The following is a 19629-nucleotide window of genomic DNA, read 5'->3' as shown; positions in this document are numbered from 1 at the left end:
ATATAGAAATATTTGTCTTGTCGTGAAGGTTGCCTAGCAAAAACGGGTGATAATTTGTAAAATTGCAAAGTATTGTATTACATTCATTAGGGTTACAGGAGTTAGAAATTACATTTCCATGTGTATTGCACAGTATTAAAAGCCTACCACATTTCAAGGTTCATGTCAGATCCTGAGAGGGCGCTTTCCATTACAAAGAGGGTTTTGATAGGCTTTGAGTGGAGTTATTGCACTAGTAAGTCTGTTCTAATTCTGAAAGGGCTGGAGCTCTACTCGATGTAGATTAACGACTCTCCTGTTGCAGAAGTAAAGAGTCACTAGAAGAGCAGATAGGTTACTGGCTTGTGGATACTACTGTAGAGCTATATCAGTGAAGCCTTCAAAGAAACTGCAACTAGTCTTTACTATTTACTTGAAAACAATGGAAGAAACAAGTTCTGTACTTTTCCCAAATGACATAAGGATGGCTTCATGATTTGGTCCAGAAACAAAAACATCACCTGTAGGGAGGAAGTTAACCATTTAGGATTATATTCCAGCAACAAAAAGTTCCACAATTTGCCATAAAATGTGGTGATGAAATTTAAAGAAGAGGATGGGGACAGGTTGAATCATGTTGCTTTGGAGCGATTCCGGATTTGAATTGTGTGCAACAGCATAGCCTTAGATTCTTCTGTGACGTTTGCTTCATGGTTCAGGGGAGAAAGGACGAGAAGTTGGCTTATTTTAGAAGTTATGGTGCTCATCCAACTTGGCTGACAGAAAGATACGCTTCCTGAATGGATGATTTTCAGATACTGTTTCCTGTAATACAGTCATTGCGCCTGGGAAACTTTCAATATTTATTCTGTCTTTCACTTCAGCTTGAGAGATGAGCAATGGAATTGCGCGGTGCTTGAAGATCTCCTGGAAAATATAGAAATGGATGCATTTTTGGCTCTTTATAGTCAGGTAAGCATGAAATTGAACAAAGCTTCCAAGTTTAAATTACAGCTGTATCCGGAAATCAGTTTTTGCTTTTTTGGGAACCATTACAGATGTATTTGGACCCAGGTCTGCTAATAGTCACTACCAGTTCTGGTGTTTGCAGCCCGTATTATTCACTTCAATGAATTCTGGCCTACTTCCAGCCTTTTGAATTTTACTGAGTTATACTTCTTTTTGTTCACTTACAAATCCTTTCCAGGGGTTGTCCTGTTGCATTTCATTCTGTGGAGAGAACTAAATTGTTTGAGTTTCTGGTTTACAGACAGATTTACAGTCTGATTTTCATGTAATGAGACAAGGGTTTTGTTTAGGCTTTAATCAGTTTTAGAAAGGATTCACATTGGTCATGTTACAAAACTAAATGATAGAAGGACTGCTAGTTAAATTTTCTAGTGTCACTACTCATATTGTTTTCAAAAAGAGCATCACCTCTTCAGGTCATTTGCTATCCATTGGCTGCCTGTCAGTGCCACAAAAGGCATTAAAAGTGAATTGCTGTTTTCCCCAAGTTTTATCTGCAGGCCTTGGTTGAGATACGTAGCTAGCGTCAGAAAAGAGTCTCGCTGTTGCAGCTTTTCACATCCAAGACTTGCCTCTCGGGGACAAGTGTGGTCGCAGTCACTTGTATCATAAATTGGGATCTTCAGAGGCCAGCAAGCCAAGGAATTTAGATTAGACTTAGACTAAGGCTTAGACTTAGACTTAGACTTAGACTAAGGGTCTGTCAGCTTTTCCTGTCTCTTGTCTTGTTTTTGCTCAGTTTTCTGAACTCTTTATCCTCTCTTGAGTTAGATGTCTATTTGAGCATGACTGCTCTCATGAAGAATTGGAGTGAGACTCCTGTATATTATATCCGTATTAGGAGATTCACCTGGAACGTAGCACATGTTTTCAGATCCTTACTCTGATTTGGGTAAGGAATTTGCATCAAGATCTCCTAAAGCTCACAGGAGCATGATAATCATTTCAGTCTCTGCCTCTTGCATGGACACTCGGGCTCCATTCAGAGCGGAGTCCTACAGTGAGCCTCGCTGGAAGAGACTTGCCTCTGAATATCTGACAGCCTGATGGCTAAGGTGCTGTCCTGGAATGGAAGATCTCACTTTGTGCCAGTGAATTAAATGAGGCAGAGTGGGAATTCAGACTTCATCTTAATGCTTTCCAAGAGCATCCTATCCTCTGGGCATAATAATATAAACACCAAAAACCCATTCTGGTGGGTCTTGCAGAGTGTAATATTTGAAGGTGTTTGCTTAGGAGGTCATGACAAGCATTACCAGCCTTCCAGTTTTAAATCCAAGCTATGCATTCCCTGGGGTTTTTTTGTTTGTGGGGTTTGTTTGTTTTGGTTTTTTTTCAAACTGGCTTGCTACCCTGTTGGCCTTGACAGTTTGGGATATTGTAAGTGTATGTGGCTGTCAGGAGCTGCTGAATTCTGTTCCAGCCTTCAGTTCCTTCTCACTGTTTTCTGCCCCCTTGGCCTCCTGCACATAGAGCTCTTAATGTTTTATTGGGACTTCACAGAAATAGCATCCTGGTGACCCTGATAAAAATTTCTGCTGCAGGCCTTTGTAGGGTGCTTATGATGTAAATATTCACATGATGGTGAGTTTAAATCTGATTATTTCTTTTATAACTTTAAACTTTATATGTATTCATTTATGCTCCTTTAAAATAACTTGCATAATGCTGACGAGGCAGTCACCCACTATTTTCAGTTATTTCTTCAGTCGTGGAACAGTGATGTGGGCAGTGACAGCTATAATGCTTTTCCAAAGTGATATCAAATTTGAGGCTGTATTTGCCCATTTGTAGTTGCAGTTTGTCTAATAGCTCAAAATTTCAGAACACTTTTCTAGGAGAAAAGATGATCTTTTGTCCTGTTCAACATTCCTTTTTTTTATAAAACAGGTAAGGAGTTAACAGGCTTTTGCTGAAACATACAGTGCTTCAGATACATGGTGAATATGATAAATACAAGATAAGTCTTAGAAAAAATAAACTCCATTCAACATTAGTGGAAAATGAACATCAGAACAGATAGAAAAATTGAAAATGCTTTGAAAGGCCCTTTGGGCTTTGCTGATCTTTCCCTGTACTACTGTGGTTTAAGTCGCTGGTCTTGGTGGGCCATAGTCTTGTGAATTCTTTTTATACTGTTGAGGTTTTTTTTTCTTAGTTCATTATATATTTATCTGACAAAATATGCTGCATCCAGAAATGCTGGCCGTTACAAAGGCTTTAAACAGCACAGACCAACTCCTCCAGATTAGCACTACTGAGATCGTTATCATAGTTTAATTTCAATACTTTTAAATCTGTTGTTGCATTGCAATCTTGGACTAATTGAAGAGACCTTCTACAGTGTTTATCTAGCAATTTCATAGGCTGGCAAAAACAGTCACTGCTAAGTGGGAACTCTTAAATAGAGCATGAAGACTGCATTAATTTCGTACTGTGGTTCTTAGCTTGCCATACTCCTGGGCATAGAACGGTAGGAAGAAGATGCATGTAACAAGCCAGCTGCTCAGCAGAAGAGTTCTTATCTTGCAAAGGATGTTGTGAAATGTTTTTCTGTTGTTCTTGAGTTTGGTTGTCTCTGGTAATAGAGCCTCAGCATCTACCTCCCTCATGAAGGCAGGAATTCAAGATGCGTGGCATGTTAAGATGGATGCTGAAGCAGCTGTGTAGGACTTGGTGGGAGGGAAGAGAGACAAACCCAGTGGCTGAGTGCTACTGCTGCTGGCTGTGAATCATTCGTTTTGAGGGGAACCCTATCCCAAGAAAACGTGGCTCCCTTCTTAGCATTTCAGTTCAGAGACAGTGCTCTCTTTCTTTTGGAAGTGTTAATCATATTTATCATTGGACTGCCCAGGACTAACCAGGAATATGTTGGTTTTGCATGTTATTGTGGCTCGTTTTGGTCCTAGAAAGTTTTATAATTAAATACTGACACTCCTTCTTCTGTATTCCCCAAGATCATACCATTTGGCTGGGGTGGGAAGCTGGATATTGCTTTTCTTCAGCATAGGTAAACCATGTTGCTTAAGTTGCTGACAATTTAATTGTCTTCCTGTGATGGTTGTTAAGTTTCTTTGGCACAGATACATTCATACTTCTGAACAGCATGGTATGTATTGTGCAAGCTGAGAGGTTAAAATCATTGTTTTGCAGGTTACAGATGCATGCAAACAGAATATGTCATAATTTTCACAGTACCCAGTCCTCTTAGCACCCTAGCAGGTGAACAATGACCCTTGATAATTACAGATTTTGACATCTTGAAGACAGAGATTTAAGAGCATCACTGTCACCTCACTCCACTTGAAAAACTGGATGCACTGTTCAGTATATGCTGAGAGGACTGTGCTTTATGTTTTGTTCATAAGATTCCCTGAAGAAATAATTAATTTGTGTAAATATGCATTAGATATACCATTGGGGGGTTGTGTTTATTCATATAAAATGTAGCCCAGAGATATTCTGGGACATACTTTATTGAAATTCCCAAAAACCTATACATATTTAACCTGCAGATACACAAAACAAAATTTCTGTTCTCAGCAAGTGTAATAGCATACTAACTCCAACTATAATTCCAAACCTGACTACTCTTAATTCAACTGTAAAGTAGTATGTGCTTAGTTGAAGAATAGCTTATTAATTTATTAAGGCTCACAGTATAACATGTTCCTACTTTTGGATGTGCTTATCCTGTGAACTGATACGGGAATTGATTTTTAAATCATTTTTCCCCCCTGTTTTCTTACGATTTATAGAACACATTACATTGCCAAGTATGAGGAAACTATAGCTATTATACCTCTGTATTTTACACTCATTCTTTTCTTTAAAGAGGATTTTCCCCTTTAGACTAGTTTTCAGAACTGTGGATGCAGCCCTCTCTGGAAAAACAGTTAAGTTTTACTTCCTACATTTTGTGTTTCAGCTTACATTCTTACTGAGGCAGATCTAGGTCAATAAGAGATTTGCTTGAATGATAGTGAGTTCAGCCTCTGGCTGAGAAGTTACTTTTAAATAAGTCCATAGCTATAGCCCCAGTGTCGTGGTTTAGCCCCAGCCAGCAACTAAGTACCACGCAGCCGCTCACTCACTCCCCCTGCCCCGATGGGATGGGGGAGAGAATCGGAGGAGTAAGAGTGAGAAACACTCCTGGGTTGAGATAAGAACAGTTTAATAATTGAAATACAGTAAAATGGTAATGAGAATAACAACAATATAATAATGATAGTAATAATATACAAAGCAAGTGATGCACAATGCAATTGCTCACCACCCACCAACCGATACCCAGACAGTTCCCGAGCAGCGATCACTACTCCCTGGCCACCCCCCCACCAGTTTCTATACTGAGCATGATGCCATATGGTATGGAATAGCCCTTTGGCCAATTTGGGTCAGCTGTCCTGGCTGTGCCCCCTCCCAGTTTCTTGTGCACCTGGCAGAGCATGGGAAGCTGACAAGTCCTTGACTAGCATAAGCAGTACTTAGCAACAACTAAAACATCAGTGTGCTATCAGCATTCTTCTCATTCTAAATCCAAAACACAGCACTATGCCTGCTACTAGGAAGAAAATTTTCCAGCTGAAAACAGGACACCCAGGTACACTGGTTGCATTTTAGAGACAACAGATGATACAGGCAGACTGTCATGTGGAAACAGCACAGTACGCTCGAAACACAGCATGGATCAAGTTCATTGATTCTTGCATTAGTTGTTTAAATACACTTTGCTCAGTCCAAAGACCTAAAAATAATTATGCTATTTGTAAACCACAATTCATTCCTGTTTTTATTTTGACCAAATTCAGAGAATACAAATGAGGTTATTGGTGGCGCAAGTAGCATTTGTATCCGTTAGATGTTATGGAAAAAGTGAATTCCTAATCTCTGTGGTACCTTTCCAAATAGTATACCTGAAGAATCAAACTCATCGCATGCTGGAGGGCTTTTGGTCTGACTAGTGTGACCATTCCTGTGTTTGCATGCACATTCACTTCTCCTTCCTGCTTCTGCAAGCTGGTCTGGGGAGCTGTGAGCATCTGAAAGTGCTGCTCACTGCTGGTGCATGTTCACACATCAGCACTCCCTTTGCCGTACATATGCTAGATACGCCTGGTCGGTCGGTGCCTGTGCCACTTTTGGTACTGTTGACAGCATTGTGGCACCTTGCAGGATTACTTAATTGTGAATTCTGCTGTGTTAGAAAAGCATTAAGGGTTGCCTCTCAGTCCAAATCATACTTTATGCAGAAAGGTAAGGGTCAGAGTGGAGAAAAGAACATTTTAAAGAGGAAACTATTGCAGAGGAAAGCAGTACTGAAGTCATGATGTTTCGATAATCCATGTATAAATTACTGAGTTAAAGGTCCTGAGACTATTTAGCCAAAAAGGGCAGAATCGGTCACAGAGGTGTATCATTTTTATTCTCACTTAATGTTGGGTTTTGTAAGTTTCTAGAAGAACAGTTTTTAAAGCCCAGAAGTACAACACAGTCTGTATACAACTGTAGAAATTAAACTTAGGTGTCTGTATTAAGATTTAAGCTCTTGTTTACATTCCTCTCCAGAGAAGACTCAAATCATTTCTTGCCCTAAGTAGCCTGAACAGACATCTCTCTTACCTAACTTTGGTGCCTGTTTAGGGTGAAAATACTGGACATTTTAGATACTGCATCAACTTACTAATCTCTCATCAATCTTAGGGCTTTGTCTTGTTCATTGTACTATCTCAGTGGTTTCCATGGAAAACCTATAACAATGCTGAAGAGCCCAGGAAACTTTGGGAAGTGGCTAGATTCCTGCCTTTTGGAGAGGAGTTCTCTGCTTGGAGAACTGTTATGGGAAAAGGAGGTTGATTGTTTTCTTTATTTTGTGTGGCCGTCTAAATTTGGGCTAGGGCTGCTTTGTGGGCGATTGCTTTGTTTTTACATGGATTTAGCAGAAAGAATTGTCCTTTACAGAGCATCCTTTTGGTGAAATGGCTTCTTTCAAAGACGACGACTCACTTAATACAGAGATCTCCTAGGTGCATTCGATCCTCTGAAAATTTGTCATTCAAAAAAGAGGCAGAGTTGAAACATTTGCTGTGACATTTTGAATCCACTGTGGACAAAGAAACTGGCCGTCTTCCTGCATGGTGGGATCTTGTGGGGTTTTTTATGTGACGTGGGCTTTGTAGTCATCTCCCCCATCAATGCTTATAGGAGGGTCTACAGAGCGGAGGTGACTCAGAGGGCGTGAGTCATCTCGAATGTTTGGCACATTTTACCTAAATTCAGCTACCCGAGAAGATACATGTATGGTTTGAATAGACTACAACAGCATTTTTCTGGCATCCTTTGAGGCATTTAATTTGCTCTACTCTTTTCTTTCCATGTATTTCTCCATATGTTGTAGACTTTTTGTATCTGATACACGAGAAATCTGCAGAAACAGCCCCGGGGACACAGTAATTTTGACAGCGGAACAGAAAATAAGAATGGGATTTTGGTGTTTGGAGGGGTACAGGAAATGAGGCTCGTTGATTGTCTAGGGAACAACTAAATTTGAACTTAGTCTATTTGAACACTATGTGAGTATGCTTTACCACTGACCTTTGGGTCAAAAAAGAGAAGACTTTGGGGGGGGAACCACCAAAACAAAAACAGATGTTTCCTTCACCTCTTAACAAATGTTACAAGCTGTTCCCTGAGCTTATGACAGAATCTGGTGTTAAGAGAGGCTGAACCATGAAGTGCTCAACCATGGCAACATGTAAATGTTGTCGTTAGGTTTCAGAGGCTATTTTTTTTTCCCCTAATTTTACAGACCATGGAATGCCTTACTGCTTCATTGCTATCTTGAAAGGATTTCTTTATAATAGTACAATCCATAAATTAACAAAACCTTACATGCTAGAATATGGTTGCATTGTGATTTTTCAGACTGAATGGCATCAAGTACATGCCCTTAAGCACATACACTAAGATCAACTGTTTGTTTCACATTTACATTGCCTATATCCAGAATGAAATGGACAACCATAATATATATGGGCCAGTGTGGGTAGAAACAGCGAACATGGGACTATATGACCACTTGACACCAAAACTGTCACCACTAACATGATTTTCAATAATATTTTTTGTTTGCATAATGAATAATGATAGTAATTAAATTTGCTAACACTTTTTTATTTTCAATGCTAAATTTATCTGTCTTCTACTCATTAATCCTCTAGGAGCTTCGACTGGCAGGTTATTTAGCTAAACTGACGAAGGTACCAATGGGAATGTTGCACAGGATCCTGAACTTGTTACTGCCCTCCAGCTCACAAAGTGAGGTTCTTTCTGTCCTCAATTCCATCAGTAAATATTCACATGGTGTTGCTGAAAGTGACAGTAATGCAGATGAGTCTGGCAGCCTTAAGAAAAAGTAAGTGTGATATTTTTTGGTAGAACACTGCAAGAGAAGATTATTGCTTTACATGTATGCGTATTTGCTGGACAAGCAGATTGACAGCAGTAGAAAAAAATCACAGGTGCATAAGTTTCCTTCTGAAATATTTTTGTGGGGTAAAAATACTTTGAAACTGCTAGCTTATTTTGTGAAATATTTTAACTGTTATAAATTGATTGAGTTAATACATTTTATAACTTTATGAATTAAAGTTACTTTATAGATTTATAAATCTGATCATTTTCTTTCTGTTGACTTTAATGGGAGTTTATTAAAATATTTTCCTTCCAGCTTTTTGTATTTATAATATTCATAGCACACCAGATTTCAAGTGTCTATAGCTCCTAAAGATATAAAGGAGGTCCTCATTGTAATAACGGAAGTTTCAACCTTGCAGATGCCTGTCCCTTTGTAGTTCATTACTAAAGTCCCAAGCAGCCACTGTTTTTCCCTTTACTCACAGGGGCAGGTAGTCTCGTGGAGCCTTCATCCATCCAGTTTGTCCCCATTAACACCTGCTAAATAGCTGCGCAGCTAACGCCGAGAGGTGCTCCTGGACCCTCTCTCCCACTGCCCTGCTATGACATGGGAAGGAGAGAAAAGCAGTTGTTGTGGCACTGGGCCCTCTAGTTGTGAGATGTGAGTTGTCAAGGAACAGATAAGGGTCCTTGGGACCATGCCCTGAGGTGTGATCTTAGCTGATTTAAATGATTTGTGGCAGGGCAGCAAAAATCCTTGAATGCTCTTACTGACTGTATTCATGGTATTACTGTCATAGGTTTGGTAGCTAAAATCAGAAAGCGGAGGGAAGTGGGTGTATTTGGGGATTTGCTGCTGGGAATTTTTTTCTTTCCTGCTCCTTCAGGAAGAACCAAGAGTTGTGGCAAGCACTGGAGAACAAAATAAGGCAAGATCTGATAAACAGAAGTTTGGAAAAGATCCCTTCTCTAAACAAGAGAAAAGACAGGTAAGGAGAAAACAGGGAGAAACATGTATGGGTTTTTTTTATACTTCATTTAATCTCCCAAGGTTCCTCGTATATCTGTTAGAAATCAGAACATAAATTCATAAAATACGCATTTTCTGACACTGTTCTGCTGTTTGGTGCTTGTGTTTCCTACAACATACTTACACATAATAAGCAATAATAGTAAATGCCTAAAAAGATTTTTTGCACGAAAGATAGCCACAAAATTCACACATTTTTCATATATATTGCCTATCTTCCCTAAGGTCATTTGTTATAAGGTTACCTTTCGTTATGCAATTTTCTGTCCCATAAAATGATACATAAACTACCGTGGATTGGAATGGAAATTACAATTCTGTCTGATGTATGATTTTCTTTAGCTTCCAAAGTCACCACTTCTGTGTCAGGATATGATATAGGACGTTAGGCTTTTTTTGCCTGAGTTTTCATTTTGCAATTCAATTTTTTTCATTAATGCAGCTTGATAAAGAAGAAGCAACTTGCCCTCTTGGAAAAAACATCATTCATTCATCTTAGATGTTCGCCTACATGTCCTCCTGTGGAACAGTCTGATCCACCTGTTCCTTTGAACACTGCAACTGCCGAAGCCATAGAGCTATTAGACACAGGGGAGAAGGTATTTTTGTTCCGTGAGCCAAGTGATCCAATATTTTCTTTGCATAATTGTCCAAGGAAAAAGAAAAAGAACTTTCTTAATTCCAAAAAGGCTGCTTGTGCAAATATGGACTCATGAGGACAACTTCCATTCAAAGTATCAGTTAGGGAAGAGGAAGTTATTTAAAATTCGGTAAAATAATGAGGAAGAATGAAGTGTGCAGTTTAAATAACATGTGCGTTGTTTTAATCTCATTTGTCTGACATTGTAAATAGCTGTAATTTCAGAATGGCGCAGTTAGCAATGTGTATTGTGCATTTTTTAATTCTTGTCAGCGTATGATGCGGTAGATGAAATATGGGTGTTTTATGATGCACATTCTGGCAGGCAGAACTCAGTGTTCCTTCAGTACATTTTGATCATTTTTGCACTGATTTTACTGTTGCTGTGTTTTCATAATTTATATAGAAAGGTTATTTATTATATAAAGTAAGTACTGATTTACTATTCTTGTATTTATATATTCTTGTGATAAGCCGCGGTATAGCAGACGACATGAAGAGATGAAGTGGATGACCCACAAGTCCTCTGTTCTCTGATTTTCTGTTATTCTAGCTAATTTACTGTTTAATGTTGTGTTCTTAATAGCCTTTGAAAGTTACTTCTGCAGTCTGTGTTCTACAGTGATAGCTGGTAGTCCAGATCTTCAGCATATACATATGTACTTAGCCTCACATCCTGGAGTAACTTCAGCTTTTTGCTATTGTTTCTAAACTTACTTCAGCTGAACTATGAATGTGGCTACAGTTCAAAACTCTGTTCAGGATTTGCAGCCTGTTGCCGTCTTTTTCTTGGTGAACCAGTATCATCACACTTACTCAGCAGAAAAGGGAAAAATGTAAATGGGCATGTAATACCTTTAAAAGCCTTTTTTATTGCAGTGCTGCCAACTGCCACAATTTTAGGCGAGTATTTTTGAAGTTCTTATTCCTGGATTTCTCTAAATTGACGAGAGTATCATTTTACGTTTCAAAAAGAGTTAATTTTTAAACCTTTCTAGTTGACACAAAGAAGCCTATAAATATGAACCCTAAAAACAGGAACAGGTTAATTAAAAGAAACACATTTCTTAGTATTTTGTGATATTCAAGCCTGTTTTGAGGTTTTTTGAATTGTATTTGAATGCTTTCCTCTGAGGGTACTGTGGTCATATATTTTGCAGTTTTTCATGTATGGAGTTTCTGTGTCTTTGTATTAATAGGGTGCCAATTTAATTTTTAAAATTAAAATGTTACAATGTACATGTGTCTGCAGTTGACATCTATTCCAAGTAGAAAAAAAATGGGTTTTTTTTCCCCCCACTTCTCTTGACAAGTTTAAATATTCATCCCCCAGTAAACAACAATTAGTGTTTCATATCGCTATTAGCATTAGAAAATGTATGCAGTAATTAGCCTGATAATCCTAATTATTTTTTGATTGCATTCTTCAGTCTTTTCATAAAGTCTTTGCTCTCACAGAAAGAGGAGTCTATCAGGGTTGTGGGAGTTCAGAGTCTCTACTTTTTAATGCGTCTGGTATATCCTCCCCAAGGCTTTGGTAGGTAAAGGTAGGGTCTGTCCTCCTGCCTTGGAGGTGGGTCAGAGCAGTATAGGAGGAGGTTCAGGTGTTTCAGAAAGGGATTTGGCCCTATGCAGGAAAAACCGATGGGAGAATCTGAGCTGTTCTCGGGGCTGCAAGGAGCACTTTGAAAGCTGAAGTACCCTCTCTTGAATATGAGTCTCTTCCAAGATTTCTTCACAAGCCCAGACTCTAGGCTGTTATAATATTAAATGGAAATGACAGTACTGATCACAGATAAGACATTGGAGCCAATAGCTTTAATTGGTTACAATAATACGATGCAACATCTGAATATTGATTGCAATATCAATTTATTAGCCTTAACAGATAATCTGTATGTCTAATAACAGAAAGCTGATTTGTAACTCTCATACACCTCATCACAAATTTGAAGCAGCTCAGTGATTGTAACTATTCTAGCAGAGTCATGCCCTGCTATGAATCAGTTTCATATTGTGCAATACATATTCAAAGAAAAGACTAGATCTTAACATCTCTCTGCCTTCTGAAAGAAGTACTACCTAAGTGATAGCCCACTTCAATAGAGTTGACTTACGTACAGTTTTGAGTCGTTCAGTGGACATAGGAGGGCCAGCTGTTCTGTGTGCAGTTCTCTGTGTGTACCATAGGTATTAGAATGATTCTATGAAATATAGGTGCTATAGCTTGGGTTGGAAGGGACCTTAAAGATCATCTAGTTCCAATCCCCCTGCCGTGGGCAGGGACATCTTCCACTAGATCAGGTTGCTCAAAGCCTCATCCAACCTGGCTTTGAACACTTCCAGGGATGGGGCATCCACAGTTTCTCTGGGCAACGTGTTCCAGTGTCTCACCACCCTCACAGTAAAGAATTTCTTCCTAATATCTAATCTAAATCTACCCTCTTTCAGTTTAAAACCGCTACCCCTCATCCTATCACTGCAGTCCCTGAGAAGGAGTCCCCCCCATCTTTCCTGTAGGCCACCTTTAAGTACTAGAGGGCCACTATGAGTCTCCTCGCAGCCTTCTCTTCTCCAGCCTGAACGATCCCAACTCTCTCAGCCTGTCTTTATAGGAGAGGTGCTCCAGCCCTCAGATCATCTTCGTGGCCCTCCTCTGGACCCACTCAAGCAGGTCCATGTCCTTCTTATGTTGGGTGCCCCAGAGCTGGACGCAGTACTCCAGGTGGGGTCTCAGGAGAGCAGAGCAGAGGGGCAGAATCCCCTCCCTCGACCTGCTGGCCATGCTTCTTTTGATGCAGCCCAGGATACAGTTGGCTTTCTGGGCTGCAAGTGCACATTGCCGGCTCATGTTGAGCTTCTTATCAACCAGTACCCCCAAGTCCTTCTCCTTAGGGCAGTTCTCAATCCATTCTCCACCCAGCCTGTATTTATGCTCGGGATTGCTCCAACCCATCTGCAGGACCTTGCACTGGACCTTGTTGAACTTTGTGAGGTGCGCACAGGCCCGCATATCAAGCTTGTCCAGGTCCCTCTGGATGGCATCCCTTTCCTCCAGCATGTTGACCGCACCACACAGCTTGGTCTCATTGGCAAACTTGCTGAGGGTGCGCTCAATCCCACTGTCCATGTTGCCAACAAAGATTTTAAACAGCACTGGTCCCAGTTTCATAGTGAAGTCTTCCAGGGAATGTGTGCTGGACAAGCCATTCAAATTAAGCCCATTTGGCTTCATAGTCATCAATAAAATAAGTAATATAAAGCCATATTCTTCAGGATTTTGAACATTATCCACATGAGCCAAATTGTTCTTCATTGTCACTAAATTAACATCAGAAAGGGACACCTTACAGTGTGGCTGAACCTCCTATTTTAAACAGATGTAGCCAAATTAAAAGGATAAAAGTATCTGGTAAGGGTGCTAATATCATGGTCATTGTAGAATTGGGACTTCAAAGAAATGCCTCACTTGTTCAGCAACTCTTCCTGTTGGTTTCTACCTGGCTATATAATGCCATTTACTGAGATTGAAAGTATTGGAAATGAAGGGCCCTCTAGTTAATCCCACAATTAATTGTGTTCCCCTGGAAGTTCATTACTTCTCATCTTGTCCCTGACTGTTGACGATGTGCTCCCATCTCCATTGCAGCCCTTACCTCCCTTCAACCTGAAGCCATTGACTAAGGAGACAAAATGTGCAAAAACCAGGCAAAAAGTAGCTGTCCTTGGGCAGTGATGCTCTGATCCACACAGTAAAAACTGCCTTACTGGTAATGGTATAATTTATTTAAGAAATTATTCTCCACGCTGGACTAATAAACTGTAGCTTTTTGTTATCTTTTCTTCAACATGCACTTAAGTAATGTTAGCTTGCAGTCTGCACTCCCTGCACAGTGCATCCCTCGTGCCCAAGGTACTGCCTGGGCACAACCTGGCTCCCAGTTCAGGATTTTCAGGAGGCTTATTAGTTGTGCACAGACTCCTCAGCGTTATCATTAGCCCAACTTTCTGCTCATGATGTGATCCCTCATGAAGGACCATGTAGTGTTTGTCAAAGCATAGGTATGCATTGGTAGGGGACAAAATGCTAGCACCATGTATCACTCAAAATGCTTTTAAGATACTTCAGTCCTTTTAAGATTAAATGGGCACTTACTGAATGTTTAAAATTGTCAAGGTCCTCAGTGTCCTTAGTTTTAAACATAATCAGAATCTATATGCTTCTGGACCTGTGCAACTATTTGCAGTCGGGTAAGTAGTTATTCACCAGATTTTCTACTGTGTCATATTATGATCCTGTTCATGTTGTATGCTGTGGTTTCCTCATGAATGCATTTACTGAAGTCTAGTTGAGTGATGAAGTTCTTTGCTATATCTCTTAATAGAGGTTGAAACAAAAATAGTAGTGTGAAGACTGCATAGTTCCCTTCAGAAAAAATAAGATGTGAAAAGATTGTTTATTCTCCTTGCCATATTTCTGGTTTGGCATATCAGTGATAACAGATACTGGAGTAGTATGCAAGACATGTTGCTCACTCAGTTGTTTAGTTCAACTCTAAGATCAAGATTTTATTTAAAAGATTTCATTTTAAAGTTTTTTTCAATAAAAAAGATCCCACATGGTGAAAAACATCTTAGGGAAGACATACACAAAATGTTGTTCTGCAGTGATTGAGCTGAAAGTGTTTCCATGAAATGAGTGAGTTGAGATTTCCTACAATAAGTTTCCATTTCATTTCCCTGTTCTCAGTACTATGTATTCATTTATTATACAGTAGAATATATGTACTAAGCCTAATGAAGAATAATTGATACCAAGAATGAATGACTGGATGTTCTGGTAGAGAACTGTCAACATTGTGTCAAAAAGTCAATCAATTGTAAAGAAAAGTGAAAATACATATATGGACCTGGCACTTCACTACAGAAAAATGTAAAAATGCAAGTAAAAGGGATGACATTTTTGTGAAATTAATTGTTATGTTTAACAGGTAACTTTATCTTCACTTACTGCTATAATAGTTTTGGTTTTGCGTTAATTTTTAAAGTGACAATGTCTCTTTAATAAGGTCAATTCTGCAAAATACTCGTCTGATTTATTTGAACCTGGGGAAATCATGCTGCTTGCTTTCATTATCTTCTATTTACCCAGCTGCCATTTTAACACCTTTATTTCTTCTGGGGAATGTTAAGTTTTTATGCTGTTATCTTAATACAATCCAGTGCCAATAATTACAGTGTCTTTCATCATCAGCTCTTGTTTCCCGAGAGACTGACAGAAGGATTTTCAAACACCAAATGCCAAGTCCGCTCACTCAGTTGATCCAGTTCCCCCTCTGCCCTATGCCAAAATGTTTTGCTGCAGCGCCGATATAACTGGTGCATACATAGGTGTACCAGCATAAAACTTATTTTCCTTACCAAATTATAAAAGCTATGTTGTCACAGGCTGTTGAGAGCTGTATGGGAGTTCATACAAACACTTGTACCAGCCAAGCAATATCATGCAAGTGATGAACATTATCCTCCCAGCCAAGTGCTCCAGGTAGGATCCAGCCTCTGCCACCTTTTGCTTCTCTGCTCAAGTCCTCTGCTGCAAAACGTTTGGCAAAGGTCACCAGCTCAGGTCTTCAGTGCTCTCTTTCCATTTGTTTTCTTGTCATTCACAGGGAGCAAGGCAGGGAAAGTCAGGCTCAACACTTGTGAGAGACTGTACAGCATGCTCAGCATTTGCCTTGGTGTTGCAGACAAGCTGCGATATAAATGGTCCATTTAACGAGAACTGGTAATTTCATCTCTGTATTTGAGCAGTCTGTGTTTGTTGGTATATAAAACTGCCTAGTTACTTTTCCTACCTCAGCTGTATCAAGAAGCTTGAGAACCATGTTGACTGCAAGCAATTTGTTTTCCCCAAGGTTCAGACATTCCTCTGGAGAGCAGGAGACAGACATTTGGTTATATATGCAGGGAAGTGAATTATATTTTTAAAAAGTCAACTTCTTTGGAGCATCTTCTTCAATTATGCCAGAGAAGCTACCTGTAGAAAAGAGGCTGTGTATTTTCAACCACTTTTGTTTGAAGGAAGATAGCTGAATAAGAAAATAAATTAAAACCTGGAAGTAGCAGGCATCATTCCAAGCCAAAATAGCACTCAGAATCTGAGGGCAGAACTTGGTAAGTCTGAGCGTTGGTGTTGGACTTTAGTCCTTGATTTTGTGTAGTTGAGAATGACACCTGGTTACAATATGTGAATAGTTTTGTAGTTACTCAACTGAACAAAAATATCCCTATGCAGAGTGTTTCAGAAGGAGTAAAAAATTACTTTCAGGAGTATAAATTGAAAGGCCATTAGAAAATACTTTGAGTGGATAGATGTGCAATGTCTGTATTGATTGGAATAAATGTATAATTGTTTGTCACATTTTTCCAGTATTTTTTTGTTCTGCTTATGGCTTTGCCATCACTAGTAATTAAATCTGGTCATGTCTGCCAGCAGATATTTATTCATCTGCTGTTGATCGCTGGTAATTCATTGCTCTAAAATTACCATCTTGGCTGTATCTGCAAATTGGCCTTTATGTGTATTGCATACACAGAAGTATGTTTGTCATTGCTCTTTGTATACTGTAGAAACTGGGTAATTCAGGGTTGCATTATTGACAGTTATCTTTCAAAGGGATCTCTGCTTTCCCATCATAGAATCATAGAATTGTTTAGGTTGGAAAAGACCTTTAAGATCATCTAGTCCAACCATTAACCTACACTACCAAGTCCACACTAAACCAATCAAGGGTAGACTAGACTAAACTATGTCCCAAAGTGCCTTATGCCTTGGAGAATATCGAGGAGATATCAGGAATTAGAAGCTGTCTTCAGAAGTTTACTGGTTTAGGTCTTCATACTCTCTAAAATAATAGGAATGCCCCATATTCTTTCTTGTAATATTTTTAAGCAATTATCTATTCTGCTAATTAGCAAAAATTCTAAAAATCTTTAATATACAATATCTTCTTTTTTACAACTTCTATATAACGATTAAATGTTCCCATGCTCTCAGTTTCTCAAATGAGAAGGAACAGAGTAATTCAATGACAGTTTTAGTAAAAATAGTTCTTTTCACAGTATTTTTTTCCAAAAGTGTAAGACATGTTTTACTCACAGAAAAATTTACTTGTTTCCTTATGAAAAGATTTGTCTCTCTGATGTCTGCTTTTCACCAGGGAACAGAGAAAAAGCCATATTTCTATCCTGAAAGCTGCGAGATTGGTCTCAAGTCCTTGTTTTGCCCCAGGTTTCCTTCCCAAACCTCCCTTTTTCTCCAGGAGAATGAGTATATTAGAGATTGTGATGCTCCCTGACTGGTTCAAACCCATGTGAATGCCTACTTTTTTATTATTATTATTCTTTTTATTTTCCCTTTAGTTGTATGGTTAGACGATGGTTTGATGAACACTGAGTAGCCTTGTGGTTAGCCGGTGAGCTGCCAGTGGCCAAGTCTGTCTTGCTGGAATACTGCACACACCTTTCAAGAAAAGTACCACCCAAGCCCCCCTTGCCCTCCTGCCCAGCTAACGCACAGTCCCACCAGCTATAGAGAACTACAGGAGATTTAAGGTGTTCGGAAGAGTCTTTCCTATACTGATGGATTTCATCAACTTCATATAAATCATGTACAATATTTCCCCCCTTGCTCATAGTTTTTTACAGCAGGGTAATATTGCTAACCACATCTCTGATTCATCATCTGTGCCGTTCTCAGGACCATACTCTCCACGTATCCTTAATGTCATTATGATCTGTTCTCTTCAGGCCGTTCATTTGGCTGACTAAAATCCTTTAAATTTTGGTCTTGTCCTTCTATGTGCTTGTTGCCTTTCCCAGTTTGGTATTGCTACAAAATTTAATAAGAATACTCTTTATTTCATCTTCCAGGTCATTAGTAAAAAAGAAATAGAACATCTTCCAAGTTTCTGTCCTGTTTTCGGCTGGGATAGAGTTAATTTTCTTCCTAGTAGCTGGCATAGTGCTGTGTTTTGGATTTAGGATGAGAAGAATGTTGATAACACACCAATGTTTTAGTTGTTGCTAAGTACTGCTTATGCTAGTCAAGGACTTTTCAGCTTCCCATGCTCTGACAGGTGCACAAGAAACTGGGAGGGGGCACAGCCAGGACAGCTGACCCAAACTGGCCAAAGGGCTATTCCATACCATATGGCATCATGCTCAGTATAGAAACTGGGGGGAGTTGGCCGGGGGGAGCGATCGCTGCTTGGGAACTGTCTGGGTATCAGTCGGCAGGTGGTGAGCAATTGCGTTGTGCATCACTTGCTTTGTATATTATTATTATTATTATATTGCTACTATTATCATTACTATTTTACTGTATTTCAATTATTAAACTGTTCTTATCTCAACCCAGGAGTGTTTCTCACTCTTACTCCTCCGATTCTCTCCCCAATCCCACTGGGGCAGGGGGAGTGAGTGAGCAGCTGCATGGTGCTTAGTTGCTGGCTGGGGCTAAACCACGACATCTCAATAAAAGAATCCGTAGTTGTTAGTATCCATAATAAAGTAGAAGAGAAACCAGAAGTAATCCAAGACCTGAACTCACATCTTCAGCTCATACCTGCAGAGAGGCAGGTTCTAGACAGAGGCTGTCATACCTTCATCCTAAAGAGTATGTGATAGTTGATTTTGTTGCAAGACTACTACAGCATAAACCAAGTCATGGTGTTCTGCAGGGAGGGAGGGGAGACATGGTTTTTGCTTTCAGGTACCGTATAAAATACTTAGTGTGCCATGTTTAAAAAAACCGAAACAAACCAACCAGGATTACTACAGAATCTATTGGTAAAAGTTAGGTGGCTTTATAGAGATACAAGCCCTTGAACAAGTTCTAGAATAATGCAACTCTTTTACAGTAGAGAAGAGGAAACACCACATCTAACCAGTTCAGCTGATATAAATATTAGAGTCACCATTCTGTTTACTAACTTTTGACCTTATTTGTATAACAAGCCAGAATGCTGTTAGCATGATTGTCTTTTTGAAGGGATATAGTCCTTTTGGTAGAACATGTTCTTGGTTGCGGAGATGCCAGAACAAATGAGGTCCTGGGTTCCATGGAGGACCATCTCGGACAGTGATGGTGATGAAGAGCTGTTTCTGCAGTTAAAACCTGTCAGCACCAACAGTACGGTGCTGATCTCAAAGAGTTCCAGTCCACCCAGGTAGTGGCAGCAGAGCTGAAATTGTGGGGTTCTTCAGGTGTGAAGAGAGTGGTTCTGTGCAACAGCTAGTGATGGCTGCAGTGTCCTAGAAACACCTTGTGTTCCCGGTTGAGGAAGATAATCCTTGGGGGTTCACTTTTTCTTTTTTAATGAGGTTTACTATTAAATATATTAATATATGTTATTTATTAATATATCAAATATATACATACAGGCTTACTTTACAATCTCATTCTTACTTCTGCACATAGTCCCAATTACATCAGCACCAAGAAGCTGCTTACAGCTTTGGGTCCATATCTTCA

General features: G+C 39.5%; 1 protein-coding gene across 1 annotated transcript in view; it reads left to right on the top strand.

Annotated features, from left to right (window-relative positions):
* The window catches only part of EVC2 (EvC ciliary complex subunit 2), a 76509-nt gene extending 66339 nt beyond the window's left edge, over nt 1-10170 (top strand). The window contains exons 19-22 of the mRNA XM_075709590.1: nt 864-951; nt 8229-8422; nt 9312-9413; nt 9897-10170. Of these exons, the coding sequence (XP_075565705.1) occupies nt 864-951; nt 8229-8422; nt 9312-9413; nt 9897-10170 (658 nt within the window). The remainder of the gene's footprint in view (nt 1-863; nt 952-8228; nt 8423-9311; nt 9414-9896) is intronic.
* Nucleotides 10171-19629: the final 9459 nt, after the last annotated feature.

Source organism: Pelecanus crispus, chromosome 4 (genome assembly GCF_030463565.1).
Source record: "Pelecanus crispus isolate bPelCri1 chromosome 4, bPelCri1.pri, whole genome shotgun sequence".
NCBI classification, from domain to species: Eukaryota; Metazoa; Chordata; class Aves; order Pelecaniformes; family Pelecanidae; genus Pelecanus; species Pelecanus crispus.
The sequence above is the reverse complement of the archived record's forward strand: the minus strand, read 5'-3'. Positions and strand labels throughout refer to the sequence as shown.